At 37.2% G+C, this 22470-nt stretch overlaps 1 protein-coding gene across 1 annotated transcript in view; it reads left to right on the top strand.

Moving 5' to 3' along the window:
* Positions 1-22470, top strand: part of LOC111155839 (transmembrane protein 131) — a 216665-nt gene that overhangs the window by 114802 nt on the left and 79393 nt on the right. The window contains exons 5-6 of the mRNA XM_022516255.1: positions 5007-5130; positions 21774-21890. Coding sequence (XP_022371963.1) covers positions 5007-5130; positions 21774-21890 — 241 coding nt within the window. The remainder of the gene's footprint in view (positions 1-5006; positions 5131-21773; positions 21891-22470) is intronic.

Below are 22470 nucleotides of genomic sequence, written 5' to 3'. Positions count from 1 at the left end.
AATAGCCAAACTATGGAAAGAACCTAGATGTCCATCAACAGATGAATGGATAAAGAAGATGTGGTATATATACACAATGGAATACTATGCAGCCATTAAAAGAAATGAAATCTTGCCATTTACAACAACGTGGATGGAACTAGAGGGTATCATGCTTAGTGAAATAAGTCAATCGGAGAAAGACAACTATCATATGATCTCCCTGATATGAGGAAGTGGAGATGCAATGTGAGGGGAGTTTGAGGGGAAGGAAAAGAATAAATGAAACAAGATAGGATCAGGAGGAGACAAACCATAAGAGACTCTTAATGTCACAAAACAAACTGAGGGTGGCTGGGGGGTAGAGAGAGGGTGGTGGGGTTATGGATATTGGGGAGGGTATGTCGCTATGGTAAGTGCTGTGAAGTGTGTAAACCTGGCGATTCACAGACCTGCACCCCTGGGGCTAATAATGCATTATATGTTTATTAAAAAAATTAAAAAAAAATTATTAAAAAAAAAAGAATAAAGGCAAGAAAAAACATATGATCTTGTCAGTAAATACACACACACAAAGAATTTGAACATACATCCTTTCAGGGTGCCAGAGTGGCTCAGTGGGATAAGCAGCTGCCTCCAGCTCAGGTCATGATCTCAGAGTCCTGGGATCAAGTCCCCCTTCCAGCTCCCTGCTCAGTGAGGAAGACTCCTCCCTTCTCGCTCTCCCTCTGCCTGCTGCTCCCTCTGCTTGTACTCTCTCTCTCTCTGTCAAGTAAATAAAATTTTCTAAAAAAAGAAAAAATACATCCTTTCAGGATAATAACACTCAAAAAACTAAGAACAGAAGAGAATTTCCCTAACCTGATAAAGAACACCTATGAAAGTCCCACAGCTAACATTATATTCATGAAAGACTGAAAGAGTCCCCCTACATCAAGAACAGGGCAGTTTTGCAAGAAGAAGGAGCAAAAGACTCCCAGACTGGAAAGGAAAAAGGAAGACCATCTCTATTTTTGGATGTTGTACTCTTATATATGGACAGTCATAAGCAATCCACTTCAAAAAGAAATTAGAATAAGTGAGTTCAGCAAGGTTACAGGATATAAGATCAATATGCAAAGTAAATTATATTTCTATACACTAGCAATGAGCAATTAAAAAATAAGAAAACAGTTCCATTTGTAGTAACTCAAAAAGAGTAAAATACTTAGATATAAATTTAACAGAAGTAATATAAGACCTATATACTAAAAACAACAAACCGTTGTCAAAAGAAATTAAAGAACTAAATATAATGGAAGCCATTTTTTATTCATAGATCGGAAGATACAAATAAAGATGGCGATACTCCCTAAAGTGATGTTCATAGCACAAATCCCAACTGACATTTTTCTAGAAATGGACAAGCTGACCTTAAAATTCACATGAAATAAGAGGGAACCAGAGCAGCCATTGTTTTAAAAGGAGACCAGCAGGAGAGAACTTCCAGTGCCCAATATCAGAAGCTTTCTTTTTTTTTTTTTTTTTTAAAGATTTTATTTATTTATTTGACAGACAGCAATCACAAGTAGGCGGAGAGGCAGGCAGAGAGAGAGGAGGAAGCAGGCTCCCCTCTGAGCAGAGAGCCCTATGCGGGGCTTGATGCCAGGACCCCAGGATCATGACCTGAGCTGAAGGCAGAGGCTTTAACCCACTGAGCCACTTAGGTGCTCCCCAATATCAGAAACTTTCTTGACTAAGCTTTAGTCAAGACACTGTGACACTGCCATAAGGAAAGACATAAATAAATGGAATAAAATTTAGATCCCAGAAATAGAACTTCACATTTATTACCAGTTGATTTTGATAAGGGTGCCAAAACAATTAAATAGATATAGTCTTTGCAACAAATGGTGCTGGGACAATTGATATCCACATTGTATAAGGAACTCCTGCAATGCCTTTAATTTTACTCTGTGCTTAATTAAGTACAGGGTTTCCTTATCTCTCCTTGTTGACACTTCATAAACCCTTTCAATTAAGAATTAGTTTATATTTGAGGTGCCTGGGTGGCACAGTCAGTTAAGCCTCCCACTCTTGGTTTGCGCTCAGGTCACAATCTCAGGTTATGAGATCAAGCTCTGGGTTGGGCTGCTTGCTGAGTGCAGTCTGCTAAAGTTTCTCTTCTCTCCTTCTGCTTCTGCCCACGCCATGCATGTGCATGCACTCTCTCAAATAAGTTTTTAAAGAAAAAGAATTAGTTTGTCATTTTTAAAGTTTGGATTTTATGCATTCATTTTATCCATACTCTTTAAATATCCCTAAATATTCTTCTAAATATTACCATTTCTAGTTGTGCCCTATGTGCTTCTCTCTTTTTTTTTTAGCTCTTTTAAAATACTCTAAATATATATGTATTTTCTTGCTGAATTCTCAACTAACTTGTCAGTCTGATCTTCCAAGTCACTAATAGTTTTTGATCCACCTTTATATATTGTACTTTTATACTAATATTTTCTTTTTTCTATATGGTTTCTTTTTTTTTTTTTTAAGATTTTATTTATTTATTTGACAGACAGAGATCACAAGTAGGCCGAGAGGCAGGCAGAGAAAGAGAGGAGGAAGCAGGCTCCCTGGTGAGCAGAGAGCCCGATGTGGGGCTTGATCCCAGGACCCTGGGATCATGACCTGAGCAGAGGCTTTAACCCACTGAGCCACCCAGGCGCCCCTTCTATATGGTCTCTTACCTCCTTTTACTAATGTCTTGCCATATCTCCTTAAATATATCACATTGTGCTTATTTTTAGTTCTTGGTTCAACTTTTCCAACTTCAAGTGTGTATTATTCAGAACTTACCAAGTTACATATATACTATGACCAAAGTCTTAGTGGGGTATAGACTAACCAGCACCCCTATCTGAGAAATGCCATTTCTTGGAACAATGTACAAGAGCAAAGAGTAAAAGATGACTTTTAAAACTTAATGTATTGTATGTCACTTTTGCTCACATTTCAATGGCCAAAGAAAATCTTACAGCCAAGCCTGATGTTAAAGTGGAGAAGTATAATCCTCTCACAGGTTCTGTCAATAGATTGGGAACACTACAGTTTACCACAACATGGTATGTTTTCTGATTGATTATACCCCTTACAGATCATGTTATTTTGATGTGTGAACTTAAGAGTTCCGCTTGCATTCATCTTGTAATGCATATTGAGGAAAGGCAGAATACCACACCTTTTGGTTCTTGTCTCCTGTGAATTAAAGAAGGAAGATGACCCCCAAGGAAGAAGGATCCAGTTCCACACTCATATATGTGTAAAAACTGTTATTTGTCCTGTGTTGGCCACCACTATGTCTGATAGGCAGAAGCATCTGGATGGAGGTGTCTTCCTAAACTGTAATCAAACAGTCTTGGTCTTTGGAGGACCAAAGAGAGGACTTAGAGGTTGTTATGCTCCAGGATAGTTGATTATCAGCTTCTTATCTCTGTAAGGCCCGTCCTCTGCTATTCTAGTTTGAGGGGGCAGGCTCCGATTGTCCCAAGACAAGCAGGGAAGGAAATGGAGAATGAAATTTTGAAGACTTCCTCTCCCCTAGCCTCTCATTGTCAGCTTAGACTGTTTTTTGTCCCTTGCTTTTTCCCCACCTTCCAGTTCAAGGCAACCTTCTGTTCCCCCAAGGGTTTCTTACTGTTTTTTAGTTAATACTTGGGATCAGTACCTTTTTCTAGCTTCTACATTTTTCCAGCATTGTTGTTTGTGTATGTATGAGGATGGGGTGCTCGAGAAGAGCAGTAGCATGAATAAAATAAAAATGTGGTCCAGAATGGTTGCCTGAGGAGAGGACCTTGTGAAAGAAACTGTATTTGAATTAGAAAATGAGAATTTGGATTGGCATAGAGGATAGAGAGGAAAACACAGAACAAAGAGATTGGTAAAGGCATGAGGGCTGTGCACATGAGACCAGCCTGAGCCAGGTTGGAAAGCTGTGAAAACATAAGGCATTAGTTACTTGTTTAGGTTGATTGATGTCAGGTTGGGGAGAACCTTAATTTCCACTGGTGAGGGTTGTGGGGGGATGCAGCTCACCCATGAACCCTCTTACCAAGTGCCTGTGCTAGATAACATGGAGACCACACGGTGCATATATAATGTAACCTTTGTCCGAAGTAGTACTGATAATCTTGTTGAGGAAGACTGGTGCCAATTAAATGATTAGAGAGCATAGAAGAAGTGTAACTTATAAGAATTCTCTAATGCTGCATGAGTCAGGAGGCCTGTACAACTAAGATTAGCTCTATACGTACTTAATGGACTCCATAACTGGAGAGATTTCACTTTTGAGACAAACTATAATGTGGATGCCAAGGAGAACATTAAAATGCATCTGTGGATATCAGACCACTGAGTTTGTGGTTTATGTTATTCCTATGAGAGGAGACAGTTTAGTATAATGGGTTAGAACATGGACTAAAGCCAGGTGGCCTGGATTCAAACTTAGATTCCAAGTGTGACTTTGGATCAGTTAAATAACTTTTCTGTGCCTCAGCATCCTCATTTATAAAATGAGGACAATAATACCCCCTAACTCATAAAGCAGATCTGCTCACATAACTTTGCCACTCAGTTTCTCCTAAACTGAAGAGCGTGTATCAGTGGAATTTGGGGAGAAGAGGACATGATTCAGAATTGGTAGGAAAGCAGGGCGGTATTACAGAAAGCAATGAAAGGATCTGACCATTTTGTTTCCTGCCTGCTTCCTCACTAGACTGTAAGCTTCCTTCAGGCAGAGATTTGCTTCATCATATCCCAGCCCCTGGCTCGGTTTGTGACATAAAATTGGCACTCACTATACATTTGCTGAATGCATTTTCATGTGTAATTTTAAATATAAACCAATTTAATAAATAGTTTTATATGTTTGGATGTATATTTGTCTAATGGTTTTGATATTTAATTTTTTAACAACTAGGAATCTATGAAGTATTTGTGACAGGTTTTTATTGTTGTGTTTTTTGTTTTTTGTTTTTTTTTTGCTTTTACAGGCCAGTTGGAATGCCAAAAATGGAAAAAGTTTACTTACATAATCCTAGTTCTGAAGAAACTATTACTTTAGTATCAATATCTGCTACAACATCACATTTTCATGCATCATTTTTTCAAAATAGGGTAAGTATTTCTGCAATAAATGTTTCCCTTAAGTTTGAAATTGAAATAGCTAGATTTTTTTATGTATAATTTCATTTTGCTATAATTAAAATCCAATGTGAGTGTTTCATATTTGTTCTGGATTTCAGTTGCCCCATTTCCTAATAATTATCACTTCTCCTCTTAAACACATATTGTTTTTCTCAACATGAAACAATTTAATTCCAGTTTGAACCTAGGCATTCTGGAAAATGTAGCAGTCAGATATTTAGTTGATTTTTTTTCCTTTTTAAAAATAAGTAATTCCTCAGCACTGTGTTAGTTTTCTGTTGTTCATAATAAACTACTACAAACATGATAGCTTAAAACAACACCCACTTATTAGCACATAGTTTTGTAAGTCTTAAGTCCAGTGGGCTCTTTGCTCAGAGTATCATAAAGCTGTTAATATGTCAGCTGCGCTGAGTCCTTGACTGGAAACTCAGGGAAAATCCACTTCCCAACTCATTGAAATTTTCAGCAGAATTCAATTCCTATGCTTATAGAATTGAGGTCCCCATTTCATTGCTGTCTCTTAGCCAGGGACCTCTCTCAGTTCCCTAGGGTGCCCACATTGCTTGTCACCACCTTCAAGCCAGGAGTAATACATCTTATCTCCCTCATGCTTCGGGTTTCTTTGGCTTCCTCTTCTGCCACCAGTGGAGAAAATTCTGCCTTAATTGTATCATCAGGTCAGGACTACCTGGATAGTCTCCTTTTTGATGAACTGCGTCAACTAACTAAAATGACCTCAGTTACATTTGCAAATTCCCCTTTATTGTGTAATATAAATAACCACAGGTGTGATATTTCCTCATAGTCACAATCTCAGAGATTAGGGCAGGAAATTTGGGGGGCTGTTTTAGAGTTCTGTCTACCACAAGTATCCTCTGAAATTTAACTTTATAATCATTTTTGTAGATAGTATGCAGACTTGTAATTTTAAAAAAAAAATCCGACTGAAAACTTGAGCCTTCAAAAATTTTGAATTTGAGACAGTGCACACATTAAGCTTTAACAGATAGGCTGCTAAAATAACTAATAAATGAGCTTCCAAAAAAGCTAAATACCAAGCATCAGAGGGAGATAAGTGAGTGGAACTTAATTTCATCTTCCCAGAGTTTCTACTGACTCCTTTGAAGAGATAGGACCAAATAAAAAGGATCTTTTTTTAAAGTAGCTAAAAGTATAGAATTTATTTAGATATTACATTTCTCCTTTCAAAATCCTATTTCATATGTTGTCCTTAGCTAGCAACTTCTGGAGTAAAAAATAAAATTACGTAATTTTGGCTTTTTTAAATTTAAAAGTATTAGCAAGGAACTGATGAGTTAGCATGTTACTTTCAGTAATGAAAATTTTATTTTTGTGGTTCTCATGGAAGAAGTCCCTTTTTCTAAGGTATTTGTTAAATTTCCCTGAAGTAATTTTTTTGTTGTTACTTAAAAGATGTTTTCAGAGCTTTTATAAACATGCTGATGTTCTCAAATAATAGAGTGGCTGTGCTGGGACAGATTTATGTATTCATCTAGTCCAATATCCTCATTATACAAAGGAAGAAAGAGCTCAGTTTCAGAAGGGTTTGCCCCTGTCATGCAGTTAATGATAAGACCCAAGATGAGTGTTTATGTGTTCTATTGGCCTACCCAGCGATTTGTATCATATTAGGCTGTGATGTGAGATGTATATGCTACCACCTGTGAATAGAGGTGCACTTATGTGTAAATGCAACCACCCAACTTCCGGGAATGGCCAGTGTGCAGAGACTTGTTTGTTGAGTTAAAGAGCAAAATAGTGAAGTGAAAATGGAAACAGTTTAAAAATAGTTCACAACTGCAGTACAGATTTTATTTTTAACTCGTTAACATTCTCTGCTAATTCAAGCAATGTTTTCTTGTTTCAAAATGCCTAAGCTTCACCCTTGTTAAAGGCCAGGGTTTTCACTTTTTTCATGTTTCTATCATAAGACAAAGACTAGACCAAGAATTACAAATAAAGATTGCTTACAGGGACCATATAAATAATGTAAATGAGAGAAGTGGGCCACATGGAATGAGGGTGACTGGAGAACACGTGGCCAGTCTAAAGGGATCAGCCCGCACTCAGGTCCAGCCAGTGGTTAACCATCTGGGAATGTAAGCCCATCCATGGTTCTTGTTATGTTCCAAAAAGAATCAGAAGTAGGAATTTTTATATGATATCTTCCAGTTTTTACACATTGAAATGTATTCAGTTTTAAAAAGACAGATGGTGTGGACCAAATGAAACAAACTAACGGCCACTAGCTTGACATTTCCGAACTAGACTCTCCCAGGACTTATTTCTACACATGAATTTTATGCAGAGAAGTGTTTTTCTGAAAATTCCTCAAAAGATAAAGTAAATCTGAAAAAAAAAAAAAAAAAAAAGATAAAGTAAATCTGTATGTTAGTCAAAGGATAAGTTAAAAATCATATTTGTTTTCCATTGTCAGGAGGTGAAATTAAACAAAAATTATCTATACCTACCAAAATCTACAGCTGAATCACCTAGATTTAGTTTCAAAAAAGAAGATAGCCAAAGTCTATGCTGTCTTCTCTTTCTTCTTCTTCTTCTTGGTTTCCATCTTAATTTCCTGAAGTAAGGTGTGGACTCCAGCAGCTGAAGAATGAAGAGGAGAAATGGAATGAATTCTTGGGGGAAGAAATAACCTTATTTCCCCTCCACTTCAATGTTATGCCTACATTAAGAGCCTTTGGTGAAAGATGAAAAGAGTCTTCTCATGTCCAGGAAGGCAGACCCTTTCTGAAATTTTATTTTAACTCTTCGTCACCTTCAAAATTCCTGGTCAGATCTCACATCCTTGAAAATAGAACATTTCCTATAACTCACTTAAGTTTTCAGTTATTTACCAGTATCATCTCTATATTAACTAACCAGGAGGAAATAGAGAAAACAGTAGTTATTTTTCTAAAAGGCCAAGTTTTATATAACCATATAATAACCCATAGGCAAATAACCCCCTTAGTAAGGTCTTTTTTTAACCTGAAAATCAAGAAGAATAAGGGTAGTAAAGAATGTGGTTGTGTGACAATTTGTTTTTCTGTGTGTGACTTCCAATAATTAATTGTTACTTGTAATTACCTGTTAATTAACTATAATTGTCTAGTTAATTACACTTACAATTTAAAATTCCATAATATGACCGCAATTTAGACCTATTCATCTTTCATGACTGTATTGTATATTGACCATAAAACATGTAATACTAAAAAGAAACATGTAATACATGTTTTGTATCAAAGAATACAGATTTTTTTTAATACTGTATATAATAGTCTAATTTGGATTATGGTAAGAATTATAAAAATGTAGTCCCTTACAGACATAGGTAAGCAACACAAATTATTTTTTCCTTGATTGTCTAGAACCTTTTGATTGATTAAATTTTCACATAATTTGAAGATTAAGAAAACATTGTTTCAATCTGAGACTAAAAATGTTTTAGCCCACATATTTTGCTATTCCTAATATAATCTCTTCTCATGGGTTGAAGGTCTTAATGAATATTTTTATCTAATGAATTATTTTATATAAGTCATTTAGCACAATGCCCTCAGGGTCCATCCATATTGTTACAAATGGCAGAATTTCCTTTTTTCTCATAGCTGAATAATATTCCATGGGGGGAATGTTTGTGTGTATATCATATCATTTTTATCTCTTCACCTATTGATAGACACTTGGCTATTGTGAAGGATGCTGCAGTAAACATGGGAGTGCTTATATCTCTTCAGTATCCTGTTTTCATTTCCTTTGGATAAATACCCGGAAGTAGGATTGCCAGATCATATGGTTGTTCTTGTTTTTTAATTTTTTGAAGAACCACCATATTGTTTTGAACCAATTTACATTCCCACCAACAGTGTACAGGATTCCCTTATGTCCACATCTCATCAACACTTGTTTTCTCAATGATAGCCATTCTAACAGTTATGGAATGATATCTCATTGTGGTTTTCATTTGCATTTCCCTGATGATTAGAATTATTGAACTTCTTTCTGTATACCTGTTGGCTATGTCTTCTTTGGGAAAGAAGTTACTCTGCCCATTTTACTTATTTATTTTATTGTGTTATGTTAGTCACCATAAAGTACATCATTTTTGATGTAGTGTTCCATTCATTGTTTGCTTATAAACACCCAGTGCTCCATCTGTGCCTTCCTTAATTCCCATCACCAGGCTCATCCATTCTCCCAGCCCACTACCTTCTAAAACCCTCAGTTTGTTTCCCGGAGTCCATAGTCTCTCATGGGTCATCTGCCACTCCAATTTCTCTCCCTTCAATTTTCCCTTCTCCTATTGTCCTCCATGCTATTCCTTATGCTCCACAAATAAGTGAAACCATATAATAATTGACTTTCTCTGTTTGACTTATTTCACTTAGATAATGTCCTCCAGTCCCATCCATGTTGATTCAAATGTGGGTATTCATCTTTTCTGATGGCTGAGTAATAGTCCATTGTTTATATGGGCCACATCTTCTTTATCCATTCGTCTGTTGAAGGGCATCTTGGCTCTTTCCATGTTTTGGCTATTGTGGACTTTATTGCTATGAACATTGGGGTTCGTTTGGCCCTTCTTTTCACTACATCTGTATCTTTGGGGTAAGAACCCAATAGTGCAATTGCTGGGTCGTAGGGTATCTCTATTTTTAATTTTTTGAGGAACCTCCACACTCTTTTCCAAAGTGGCTGCACCAATTTGCATTTCTACCAACAGTGTAAGAAGGTTCTCCTTTCTCTACAACTTCTCCAACATTTGTTGTTTCTTGACTTCTTGATTTTTGACATTCTAACTGGTATAAGGTGGTATTTCAGTGTGGTTTTGATTTGAATTTCCCTGATGTCTAATGATGATGAACACTTTTTCATGTGTCTGTTAGCCATTTGTATGTCTTCTTTGGAGAATTGTCTGCTCATGTCATCTAACCATTTTTTAACTTGATTATCTGGTTTTGGGGTGGTGAGTTTGAGAAGTTCTTTATAGATCTTGGATATCAGCCCTTTGTCTGTAGTGTCGTTTGCTAATATCTTCTCCCATTCTGTGGTTTGCCTCTTAGTTTTGTTGACTATTTCCTTTGCTGTGCAGAAACTTTTTATTTTGATGAAGTCCCAAAAATTCATTTTCACTTTTGTTTCCTTTGCCTTTGGAGACGTGTCTTGAAAGAAGTTGCTTTGGTTGATGTTGAAGAGGTTACTGCCTATGTTCTCCCCTAGGATTTTGATATAATCCTGTCTCACATTGAGGTCTTTCATCCATTTCGAGTTTATCTTTGTGTATGGTGTAAGAGAATGGCCCAGCTTCATTCTTCTGTATATAGCTGTCCAATTTTTATCTATTTCTGTAAAAAAAAATGCCTTTGGGTCATTGATAGGGATTGCCTTGACTCTATAGATGACTTTAGGTAGTATGGACATCTTAACAGACAGTTATCAGTGATTCTTCCAGTCATTGAACATGGCATATCTTCCCATGTGTTTGTGTCTTCTTCAGTTTCTTTCATCAAGGTTTTGTAGTTTTCCTAACACAGGCATACCTGTGATTCATGAGTGAAACCAGCTTATCCTGGGGTTTTCTTTGTAGGGAGGTTTTGGTTAGTGAGTCAGTCTCCTTACTCACTGGTCTATTCAGATTTTCTGTTTCTTCCTGATTCAGTCTTGGTAGGTTGTATGTTTCTAAGAATTTATCCATTTCTTCTAGGTTATCCAATGTGTTGGCATATAATTGTTCATAATAGTCTCTTATGATCCTGTGTATTTCTGTAGTATCAATTGTAATGTCTCCTCTTTCATTTCTGACTTCGAATATTGTCTTCTTTCATGGTTTGTGTAGCTAAAGGTTTACCGATTTTGTTTTATTTTTTTGAAACCAGCTCTTAGTTTCACTGTTTTTTTCCTTGTTGTTTTTCTGGTCTCTATTTTATGTATTTCTGCTCTGATTTTTATTTCTTTCCTTCTGCTAATTTTGGACTCAGGTTTGTTCTTCTATTTCTAGTTCCTTGAGGTGTAAAGTGTGATGTTTATTTGAGATGTTTCTGTTTTCTTATATGCATTTATAACTATAAAGTCTCTCTTAGGACTGCTTGTGCAGCATCCTATAAGTTTTGGTATGTTGTGTTTCCATTTTCATTTGTTTCAATTTTTTGTTTGTTCCCTTTTGATTTCTTTTTTGACCTGGTTACTTAGGCGTATGTTTAATTTCCACACATTTGTAGATTTTCCAGCTTCCCTTTTCTGATTCCTAGTTTCATACCATTGTAGTCTGAAAATATACTTGGTATTATTTCAGTCTTCTTAAATTTGCCATAAGACTTGTTCTTTGTACTGTCATATGGTCTGCCTTGAAGAATGTTTTGTGTGCACTTGAGAAGAACACATATTTGCTGCTGTAGGATAGAATGATCTATAAATGTCTGTTAGGTCTATTTGGTCTAATGTATGGTTCAAATCCAACATTTCCTTGCTTTTGTTCTGCCTGGATGATCTATCCATTGGTGAAAGTGGGGTATTGAAGTCACTTGATGTTATTGTATTGTCGATTTCTCCGTTCAAATCTGGCAATATTTGCTAATATATTTAGGTGCTCTGATGTTGGGTACATATATATTTACAATTTTTATATCCTCTTGATTCATTGACCCCTTTATTATTATATTATGACCTTCTTTGTCTCTTGTTAGCATTTTTGGCTTTTCAAGTCTGTTTCATCTGATACAAGTCTAGCCACGCCCCTCTCTTTTGGTTTCTACTTGCACTGAATTATCTTTTTGCAGCCTTTCACTTTGAGTCAATGTGTGTCCTTAAAGCTGAAGTTTGCCTTCTTGTAGGCAATACAGAGTTGGGTCTCATTTCTTTATCTAGTACCTTTGTGCCTTTTGATTGATGAATTCAGTTCATTTACATTTAGAGTTATTCTTGATATGTATGGACTTACAGTGTAGTCTTCTTAATGGCTTTCTGGTTGTTCTGGGTTTCCACTGATTCTTTTCCCCTCTTTTTCTGCCTGCCTTTCTAGATTTGTGGTTTTTTTCCCCCATTCTGTTTCCTACTTCTTTAACTTTTGTGAATATGTTTTTGCTTCTTGGTACCATGAAGCTTACATAAAATATCTTATAAAACCATCCATTTTAAGCTGATAGCAACTTCAGTTGTGTAAAAGCATCACCTTTTACTCTTCCCCCTTTCATATGCTTGATGTCATTATTGACCTCTTTTTTTATTGTGTTCATTAACAAATTATAATAGCTATCATTATTTTTGACACTCTCTTTAGCCTTTCTAGTACCGTTACATGGTTAATAAACCATCCTCTTAGAGAATTAGGATTTTCTATGTCTGACTATGTATTTACCTTTATCCAGTTTGTTGTATACTTTCATCTGTTTTTGTATCACTAGTAACACTAGAAAAACACCTTTCAGCATTTCTTACAAAGCAAGTCTAGCAGGGATAAGCTCCCTCAGAGTTCACAAGTGACTTGTTAGTCCAAGAAAGTAATTACTTCTCCTTTGCATCTGAAGGATAATTTTGTCAGATAAGAGTCTTCTTGGCTAGCAGTTTTTTCTTTCAGTTCCTTGAGTATGTCATCCCGCTCTCTCCTGGCCTGTAGGGTTTTTGCTGAGAAATCATTAATAGCCTCATGGAGTTCCTTCATAGATTACACTCTTTTCCCTGGGTGCTTTTAAGATTCTCCCTTTGTCTTTGATTTTTGGCAGTTCCTTTATACCATGTGTTGGAGAAGGTCTTTTGCATTGAGATAATAGGGTGATCTGTTAGCTTCGTGTACATAGATGTCCAAGTCTCTCCCCAAGTTTGGGAAGTTCTCAGCTGTTATTTCTTTCATGTTTTTTTTTTTTTTAATTTATTTATTTTGCCAGAGAGAGAGAGCGAGTACACACAAGCATGCAGAAAGGCAGGGAGAGGCAGCGAGAGAAGCAGACTCCCTGCCGAGCAAGGAGCCCGATGCGGGACTCGATCCCAGGACCCCAGCATCATGACCTGAGCTGAAGGCAGCAGCTTAACCAACTGAGCCACCCAGGTGTCCCAAAGTTGTTATTTCTTTAAATAAACTTTCTGCCTCCTTCTCCCTCTCTTCTCTGGAACTCTGATTATTATATTTGTTCTTTGATGGAATTAGATAGATTCAATAGGCTTTCTTCACTTTTTAAAATTCTTTTTATTCTAATTGATAATTCAAAATTTGTAGATCATTTATTCTGCATTCTCTTTGCTATACTCTGCTATACATGTTCTCTGTTGGGTTTTTTTCATTTCAATCATTGAAATCTTAAGCTCCAGAATTTCAATGTGGTTCTTTTTTTATTATTTCTTCTTTTTGTTAAATATCTCATTTTGTTTGCATATTGTTTCCTGATTCCATTGAATTGTCCTTCTGAGTTTTCTTGTACATCACTGAGTTTGTTCAGAAGAACTACTTTGAGGGTCACCTGGGTGGCTTAGTTGGTTAAGCGTCTGCCTTCTGCTCAGGTCATGATCCCAGGCTTCTGGGATTGAGCCCCGCACCAGGCTCCCTGCTTGGTGGGGAGCCTGCTTCTCCCTTTCCCTCTGCCTGAAGCTCCTCCTGCTTGTGCTCTCCCTCTCTCAAATGAATAAACAAAATCTTAAAGGATTCAAGTAGTTCCTTTTTTTTTTTTTTTTAACAGCTAGATTGCAAAAATCTGTGCTTTTGGTTGTTGGAGAATTACTGTTCTTTTGGTGATCATGTTTTTTCGATTTTTCATGTTTCTTGAAGTTTTGCATTTCTGCTTTTGTGTTTGAAGTAGGAGACCCCTTCCTAAATCTTTACTAATTGTCTTCAGATGTGGTATATTCTTTGTTGGTGCTATTATATTTGGATTTTCTCCACCTTTTAGATTTTCCAGAAGGTGGTGCTCAAGTTTGTGGTTCCTCACTTGCCCACACATCCTGCTGTTTTCCTGATAACATTCCATTTACTGGGTTTGCTCTCACCACTGCACTTGGGAGTGAGCACAAGGAGCCACTGCAGAGTGAAACGGGATGTGGGTTTAGCACTTGGGCCATTGAAGTGCCTGTAGACCCAGTGCAGTGGGGGGTATCCTTAGGCGAAGTATTCCCAGAGGTTCATGGGCAGGCTTCCTGCTGAAGTCCTGAGTACAGTTACCAGCAACTGTTTATCTTTAATGCCCCTTTATATTCTTATCTTTCTCTTTCCTGCTCTCTTCCCTTTCCCAGTTTTGGAGGTCCTGCCTCAGTACTCTGGGTGTTGCTGGAAAGAAACTGGTTTCTCCTGCCACTCCCTGCACAATGGGTCTAGTTGGGTACTCACTCACTGCTCTCCTTTTCCCTTATTGTAAAGGTCTCCACTACTGGGTGATTTATTCCCATGGAGTGTTGGCTTTGGTGGAGTAGGGGAAATGGAACTGGCATTGGGAAAATTCCTCTTACAGTTTCCACTGTGACCAACCGTTTTTTTTTGTTTGTTTGTTTGTTTGTTTTAAACAACATCTGTCTTGTATGGGTATCTGCCTAGGTCAGCACTCTCCAGGTTTTTTTCCCATTATGGCAAGAGTGGTTGGGGCAAGTGGACTGATTCTGCAACCCATATTGAAGTCTGCCCACCTACTACCAGATGCACAGGTGGTTGAGACAACTCCCAAGTCCCCTGGCATATGGTGCTGAATCCCACAATTCCCACAAAAGCACTACTGTTTGTGGATGTATTTCTAATCCATAGCTTAAAAAGGGGGACAAAAAGGAGGATCATCTTATGCTGCCATGTCAGTCTCATGCTGACATCTTAGGCTGCCATCACTCTTCCAATTTTAAATAAGATAGGACAGCCTTCATTTAGAAGGTGACATTTGGACAGACTTGAAAGAGGTGAGAGAGAGTACTGAATGGAAGGAAGTAGAATATATGGAAGAAGAACATTCCAGACAGGGTACAGGCAGTACAACGGCTCTGATGTGAAAGCCTGCCTGTGCGCAAACAGGACAGTGTGGCTAGACCAGAGTGACCAAGGGTGAGGGAAATGAATGGGGATGGGAAGGGATAAACTGTGAAGGCTCTTACAAGCTATGAGGATGACTTTGGCTCTTATCCTGATTGGAATTGGAAGCCTTCACAGATTTGAGCTAAGAAATTAAATGATAGCTTATGTTTTATAAGGATCACTATTTATCAAAAAGAAACTGCAGAATAACAAGGGGAGAATCAGGGACACCAGTTACATTAACTATTGTAGTACCCCATGGTAAAAGACAGTTACTCTGACAAGAGTGAAGAAGTGAAGAAAGCAGGGCGCCTGGGTGGTTCAGTGGGTTAAAGCCTCTGCCTTCGGCTCAGGTCATGATCTCAGGGTCCTGGGATCAAGCCCCCCATCAGGCTCTCTGCTCAGCAGGGAGCCTGCTTCCCCCTCTTTTTCTTGCCTGCCTCTCTGCCAACTTGTGATCTCTGTCAAATAAATAAAATCTTAAAAAAAAAAAAAGTGAAGAAAGCTGTTGGATTTTGGATATATTTTGAAAACATAGCCAACAGGATTTCCTGATGTGAGACCAAGAGAAAGAGGAGAGTCAAGATTGATTGTAGTTTTTGTCCCAAACTACTAAAGAACAGAGTTGCCATCAACTGGGATGAAGAAGGCTGAAGGTTGAGCAGATTTCAGGAGTATAATCAGTAGTTAAGTTTTTGACATGTTAGATTTGAGATGTCTTTTAGATATCCGGGTACAAGTGCCAAGAGTCAGTTGGTGTCTGAGTTTAGATTATAAGAGAAAAGACTGGATTCAAAATGGAAGTTTAAGAGTCACTGGTGAAGTCGTGGACCTGGTTGAGCTTACGAGCCAGGCAGGGACTAAGCAGTGGTACAAAGGTAAAATACTTAGCTGCAGATAATGTTGGGTTAAAGCTAGCACACCTTGTTTGTTCTTCATTACTTTATACTGTTTTCTAATTTTTTATCACATCAATTCATCTAATTTAGAAAGTGTGCAGGAAAGGGGACAAAGGATAAATTGTAGCAAATCTGATGAACTCTTATGGGAAGGTTATGTTCCTGAGCCTGCTGTTCTGTTTTGTTACATCCTTAAGTGTCACTTGGAATTAGATTTTCCCTGTTATTGGGAGGGGGGGAGGAGAAGAAGAAAAATGGGGAGAAGAGGGGAAGGAGGAGGGGAGGGAGGGAAATACTTGTTCAGTCTCAGCATCTTCTTCAAGTACTAAAATAAGAGTAGAGTCAAGTCTTGATAGATACTGAGAACTATCAAAGAGAACTTATACTCTCATTTCTAGATTCCTCCTGTCCCTCCTCAGATATAAATGACATCATAAAGCAAAGCCTTATCTTCCAAAATTAAACAGACTGGTCATTTTTATGGTTTGTTTAATAATTGGGATCTCAGAGATCATCTAATAAAACTGGCTCATTTTGAATTTAGGAGAAGTTGAAACTTACAGAGGTTAAATTATTTGCCAAAATCACAGTTTCTTAGTGACGGAACTAGAAATTCAGGTCTCTAATGCATCACCTACTTACTCAAGACTAGATATCCAGTTCTGGTAGTAGCCAAAGTTTATACTAAGAATTAAGTGTTCCATGATAATTTTCCTTCCTCTTTGAATTTAGATGGACTTTTGAAAGATAATATTATATAAAATATAGATAATAGAATATAGATACAGATATATAGAATATAGATATAGAAAGATAATAAATATATATGTAAGTTCCCATTAAAATTTAAAGGAAACCAGTTTTTCTCTGGCTGGATAAACTTCCCTGTAGTAAGTTATGAATATCTTCATTGACATTAGAAATGCTGTCAAACAGGGATACCATACTCATTGATTCTAAAACAGTTTTTTCAACATTTTTATGTCTCTGAACTTGGAACACGGCTTACAGTGAAGGGCATAGTACTGTCACTGTTAGCTTGCGTTGAAGTTAACGTTTTCCCCAGATTGACAGCACTAGTGTCTCGTGCTACCAACTAAACATTACATTGACTGCTTGAGGTTTTTGAGGGACCACCCTCAAAAAAAAAAAATTATAATCTGTAATTAGATTATAAACCTTCATGAGTCCTGAGTTATAGTTGAAATGCTAAGAGTAAATGAGTTTTCCTACCTTAATGCAGTGCCTAGAATAAGCCATACACATTTCTTCACTGACCCTTTCTGTGAGGCTTCTGTTAACCTCACTCCTTGCTTTAAAATAGGAAGTTTCTGCTTAACTCTGCATTTTTTAGTGTGTTTTTCTTTCCTTTTTGTTTTCTTGGTGTGTTAAAAAATTAAACATCTCTGTTATAAGCACTGGTATCTTAGATGGGGAAAATGACATTCTTTTCTCAAAGAGCCTTGAGACTCCTCTCTGTGCCCTTTGGTGTCAGCAACAAGTCCTTGAACTGTCAGAGGAGTAATGAAGGTGGTAAGTAGGTGGCCAACAATATGACCCCTTATAGTTAAACTCACAGCAGTGGAAATTATGGACAGACTGCCTGTGCTCAGTGAAATTATCCATTTCGTTTAGAGATTTTTGTTGTCTTAAAGTAGATTTGAGTTTACTCTTGCCTACTGATAGTGAAACCTAATCTTTCGATTACTTGTCCTTGCTCCAGGAAACTGGAAGACCCTTATAAAAACTGAGACCCTTATAAAAAAGGTCCAGGCTAAAATACTGTCTTGAGTGAATGTGCAAATGTATATATGTATATATTTTTATTACAGTATACTCTCAGGAAAATTCACCCATTTTTTTTTTTTTAAGATTTGTTTATTTACTTGACAGAGATCACAAGTAGGCAGAGAAGAGAGGGTGGGGGGTTGTGGGGGATGGGGGGGAAGCAGAGAGCTCAATGCGGAGTTTGATCCCAGGACTCTGAGATCATGACCTGAGCCAAAGGCAGAGGCTTAACCCACTGAGCCACCCAGCTGCCCCGAAATACATCCATTTTAATGTATAGTTCTGAGCTTCAAAAATTCATGGTCCTGTAATTGACAGCTCAGTCAATTCAAGTCTCTGAGTATACCCTATTCCAGAGGTTATGTAGATAGGAACCATGCATTACCTAGCTTTTGGAGTCCAACTTCTTTCATTTAGCATAATGCATTTCATGTTATCTAGGTAGTTGGATGTATCCATTCTTTGTACCGCTTTATTTCTCAGTAATACTTCACTGGATGACAGTATTACAGTTTGTTTATCCATTCACCGGTTAAAGACATTTACATTCTTCCCACTTTGGGAGTTATTATAAATAAAACCACTATAAATATTCACATACAGATTTTTGTATGAACATAAATTTTCTTTTCCTCATTTCCCTTAATATAAATACTTAGGAGTGGAATTGCTTGGTCTTACGCTAAGTATATGCTTAATGGTTTCTCATAATGACTGTACCATTTTGCATTCCCAACAGGAATGAATGTATGCTCCAGTTGTGCAGCATCTTTGTTAGTAGTCCGTACTGTGAGGATGCGTTCTGTTTGCTTGTTTTTAGTGTTAGTCACTCAAATAGTTGTAGTGTTCATTTTTATTTTAATTTACTTTCATCACTGACTAATGATGGTGAACATCTTTTCACCATCTTTAATGCCCCTTTATATTCTTTGATGTGTATATTTTCTCTGCCATGCATATATTTTCTTTGTTGAAATGTCTGCTCAATTCTTCTGCCTGTTTTTTAATTGGGTTGTTTGTTTTCTTAACTGAGTTCTTTAGAATTCTTTATATATTCTAGATATAAGTCCTTATCATATATGTGATTTGCACATCTTTTCTCCCTGTTGGCAGCATATCTTTTCATTCTCTTTACAGAATGTTTCCAAAGACAAGTTTTTAATCTCCATGAAGTCCATTTTATCAAGTTTCCTTTTATGGGTCATGCTTTTTGGACTTGTAGCTAAGCTTTGCCCAAACCAAGGTCACAAAAATTTTCTCCTATTTTTCTTCCAGAAGTTTAGTAGTTTTAGATTTTATGTTTAGGTCTGTGATCCATTTTGAGTTAATGTTTGTTTATGGTATGAGCTGTGATTAATGCTCATTTTGTATTGCATATGAATACACAGTTGTTCCTACACCATTGATTGAAAAGACTAGTCTTTCTCACTGAAACTCCTCTGCATTTTTGTCAAAAGTCCGATGACCTAAGTGTGGGTCTGTTTCTTAGACTTTCCATTATGTCCTAATATGTATCTAATAGACTCTTAAAATGTCTACCCTTTCACCAATACCACACTTTCTGGTTTACTGTAGCTTTTTAATAATTCTTAGATATTGTGAGTCCTTCAGTTTTATTTTTGAAAATTGTTTTTTTTTTTTAAAGATTTTTTTTAAAAGATTTTATTCATTTGCAAGGGATAGAGCATGAGCACTGGGAGGGGGCCAGAGGGAGAAGCAGGTTCCCTACTCAGCAGGGAGCCCAACACAGGGATCGATCCCAGGACCCCGAGATCATGACCTGAGCCAAAGGCAGACGCTTAACCAGCTGAGTCACCCAGGCGCCCCTGTTTTGCTCTTTTTATTCCCTTTTCTCACCATCTAAATTTTGGAATCAGCTTGTCAATTTCTTTTGTTTTAAATCTTTCTAAGAAATTATTATTATGTTATTTTGATATACTCTTAAATGTATAAAAAACAGTACAGATAGACTCCTTATATCCCTTACCCAGTCTCTCCTAGTGCTAACATCTGATATAATCAGAGTACAATTATCATAACAAGGAAATTAACATTAGTACAATATTACTAAAAAACTTACATGAGGGACACTTGAGTGGCTCAGTCAGCTCAGAGTGGCTGAAGCGTCTGCCTTCAGCTTAGTTCATGATCTCAGGGTCCTGGGATTGAGCCCTGTGGCAGGTTCCCCACTCAGCAGGGGTCTGCTTCTCCCTCTCCTTCTGCCCCTCCCTCCACTTGTCATGATCGCTCTCTTATCTCTCTCTCTCTCTCAAATAAATAAAATCTTTTAAAAATATGTGAATTTCATCAGTTTTCCTATCAGCAGTGTACTTTTTCTGCTGTAGGATATTATTTCACATTGCATGCAACTTTTTCTCTGACTGAAATTTTTATTGCAGTTACATTGGATATATAAATCAGTTAGGGGAGAATTAACATCTTAACAATATTAGGTCTTCTAATCCAGGGACACAGTATGTCTCCATTTTAAAGGCTTCTTTTTTTTTTATTAACATATAATGCATTATTTGCTTCGGGGGTACAGGTCTGTGATTCATCAGTCTTAGACTATTCACAACACTCACCATAGCACATACCCTCCACAGTGTCCATAAGCAGCCCTCGGTTTGTTTCCTGAAATTAAGAGTCTCTTATGGTTTGTCTCCCTCCCCGGTCCCATCTTGTTCCATTTTTCCCTCCCTTCCCCCACAACCTCCCCCAAATTCCTCATATCAGAGAGATCATATGATAATTGTCTTTCTCTGATTGACTTATTTCGCTCAGCATAATACCCTCTAGTTTCATCCGCATTGTTGCAAATGGCAAGATTTCCATTTTTGATGGATGCCTAGTATTCGTGTGTGTGTGTGTGTGTGTGTGTGTGTGTGTGTGTACACACATATACCACATCTTCTTTATCCATTCATCTGTTGATGGACATCTAGGCTCTTTCGACAGTTTGGCTGTTGTGAACATTGCTGCTGTAAACATTCAGGTGCACGTGCCCCTTCGGATCACTACATTTGTATCTTTTTGAGGAACCTCCATACTGTTTTCCAGAGTGGCTACCCCAGCTTGCAGTCCCACGAACAGCATAGGAGGGTTCCCCTTTCTGTGCAACCTCACCAACACCTGTCATTTCCTGAGTTGTTAATTTTAGCCATTCTGATGGATGTGAGGTGGTATCTCACTGTGGTTTTGATTTTTTATTTCCCTGATGTTAAAGGCTTTTTTTTTTATCTCTTTCAGCAATATTTTGCAGGTTTCATCTTACAGAACTTGCACATTAATAGATTTACACTTCAGTATTTGTGTGTGTGTGATTGTTAATTATGCTTTTTAAAAAATTAGAATTCTAGGGCGCCTGGGTGGCTCAGTGGGTTAAGCTGCTGCCTTCGGCTCAGGTCATGATCTCGGGGTCCTGGGATTGAGTCCCACATCGGGCTCTCTGCTCAGCAGGGAGCCTGCTTCCTCCTCTCTCTCTGCCTGCCTCTCTGCCTACTTGTGATCTCTGTCTGTCAAATAAATAAAATCTTTAAAAAAAAAAAAAAAAAAAGTTTAGCTTTGGCTCAGTCCCTGCCTGATTATGTGTTGAGGGAACAGCCTATAATTAGGCACTTCATTCCAGCCTAGTGGTTGTTGAAGGAACAGAATCTAAGGAAACTGTCTGCTCTACAGGGTTTTAGGCTGGTAATTGGCAAAGCTATATGACTATAGACATCAATATGAAGATATCTTTTTATTATTTTCCATTGCAGAATAATTTAGCTAATTTAAAGCTTATACCTTCATGGGAGAGAACCTACTTCATGGAAATATTTCTAAGATGATTGTTTTAGAGAACTTCAGCTACTTGACTGTGGTCAGCACAGTTGGATTTTTTAGTTGTTAATTTAACTTTATTTATTGCTGTTCTTTTTCAGAAAATACTTCCAGGAGGAAATACATCATTTGATGTAGTTTTTCTTGCAAGAGTAGTGGGAAATGTAGAAAATACTTTATTTATTAACACATCCAATCATGGGGTATTTACTTACCAGGTAAGAACCAGGAGTAAATCTTTCATTTTTTTATAAAATAGAGTTCTCGTCTCTGATGTGTCATATGACAGCCTATCAAGAACCCTCTTTAAAAACTCAGGGATAATAGGAAATACAAGAGTTTAGCCTTAGAGCATTTTTACTCACTGTTGTGTCTGTGACTATCCCTATTCAGATGAGACTGAACAGTCTTTTAAAGCTACAGCTAAAGCATTAATGTAAGACTGGTTAGCAAAATAATAGTAAAAAATATGTTACACTAACTAAATTTTTTTTTAGATTTTACTTTGCACATTATACTTTATAATAGTTTCAAGAGTAAAATATACATGGCTGCTTTTCTTAGTAAATGATTGTTTAAAAATTGTTCTTTTTATATGTAATTATTGTCTAGGTTATTAAAGTTAATGTTTTATGAATCAAGACTTTTATATATCAAGGTTATCAAGATTATTAAGAAAAAATGCTTATATGGCACTATACACATACCTTAGATGCATTTCTGCCTATGTTATCGATACTGTTATCCTCATTTTTTGAGATAGGGAAGGTGAAGTTTAGAAAAGTTAAATAATTGGTT

This window comes from Enhydra lutris, unplaced genomic scaffold (genome assembly GCF_002288905.1).
Source record: "Enhydra lutris kenyoni isolate GAN:26980312 unplaced genomic scaffold, ASM228890v2 scaffoldscaffold44, whole genome shotgun sequence".
Classification (NCBI taxonomy): domain Eukaryota; kingdom Metazoa; phylum Chordata; class Mammalia; order Carnivora; family Mustelidae; genus Enhydra; species Enhydra lutris.
This window is presented reverse-complemented; position numbering and strand designations above follow the sequence as displayed.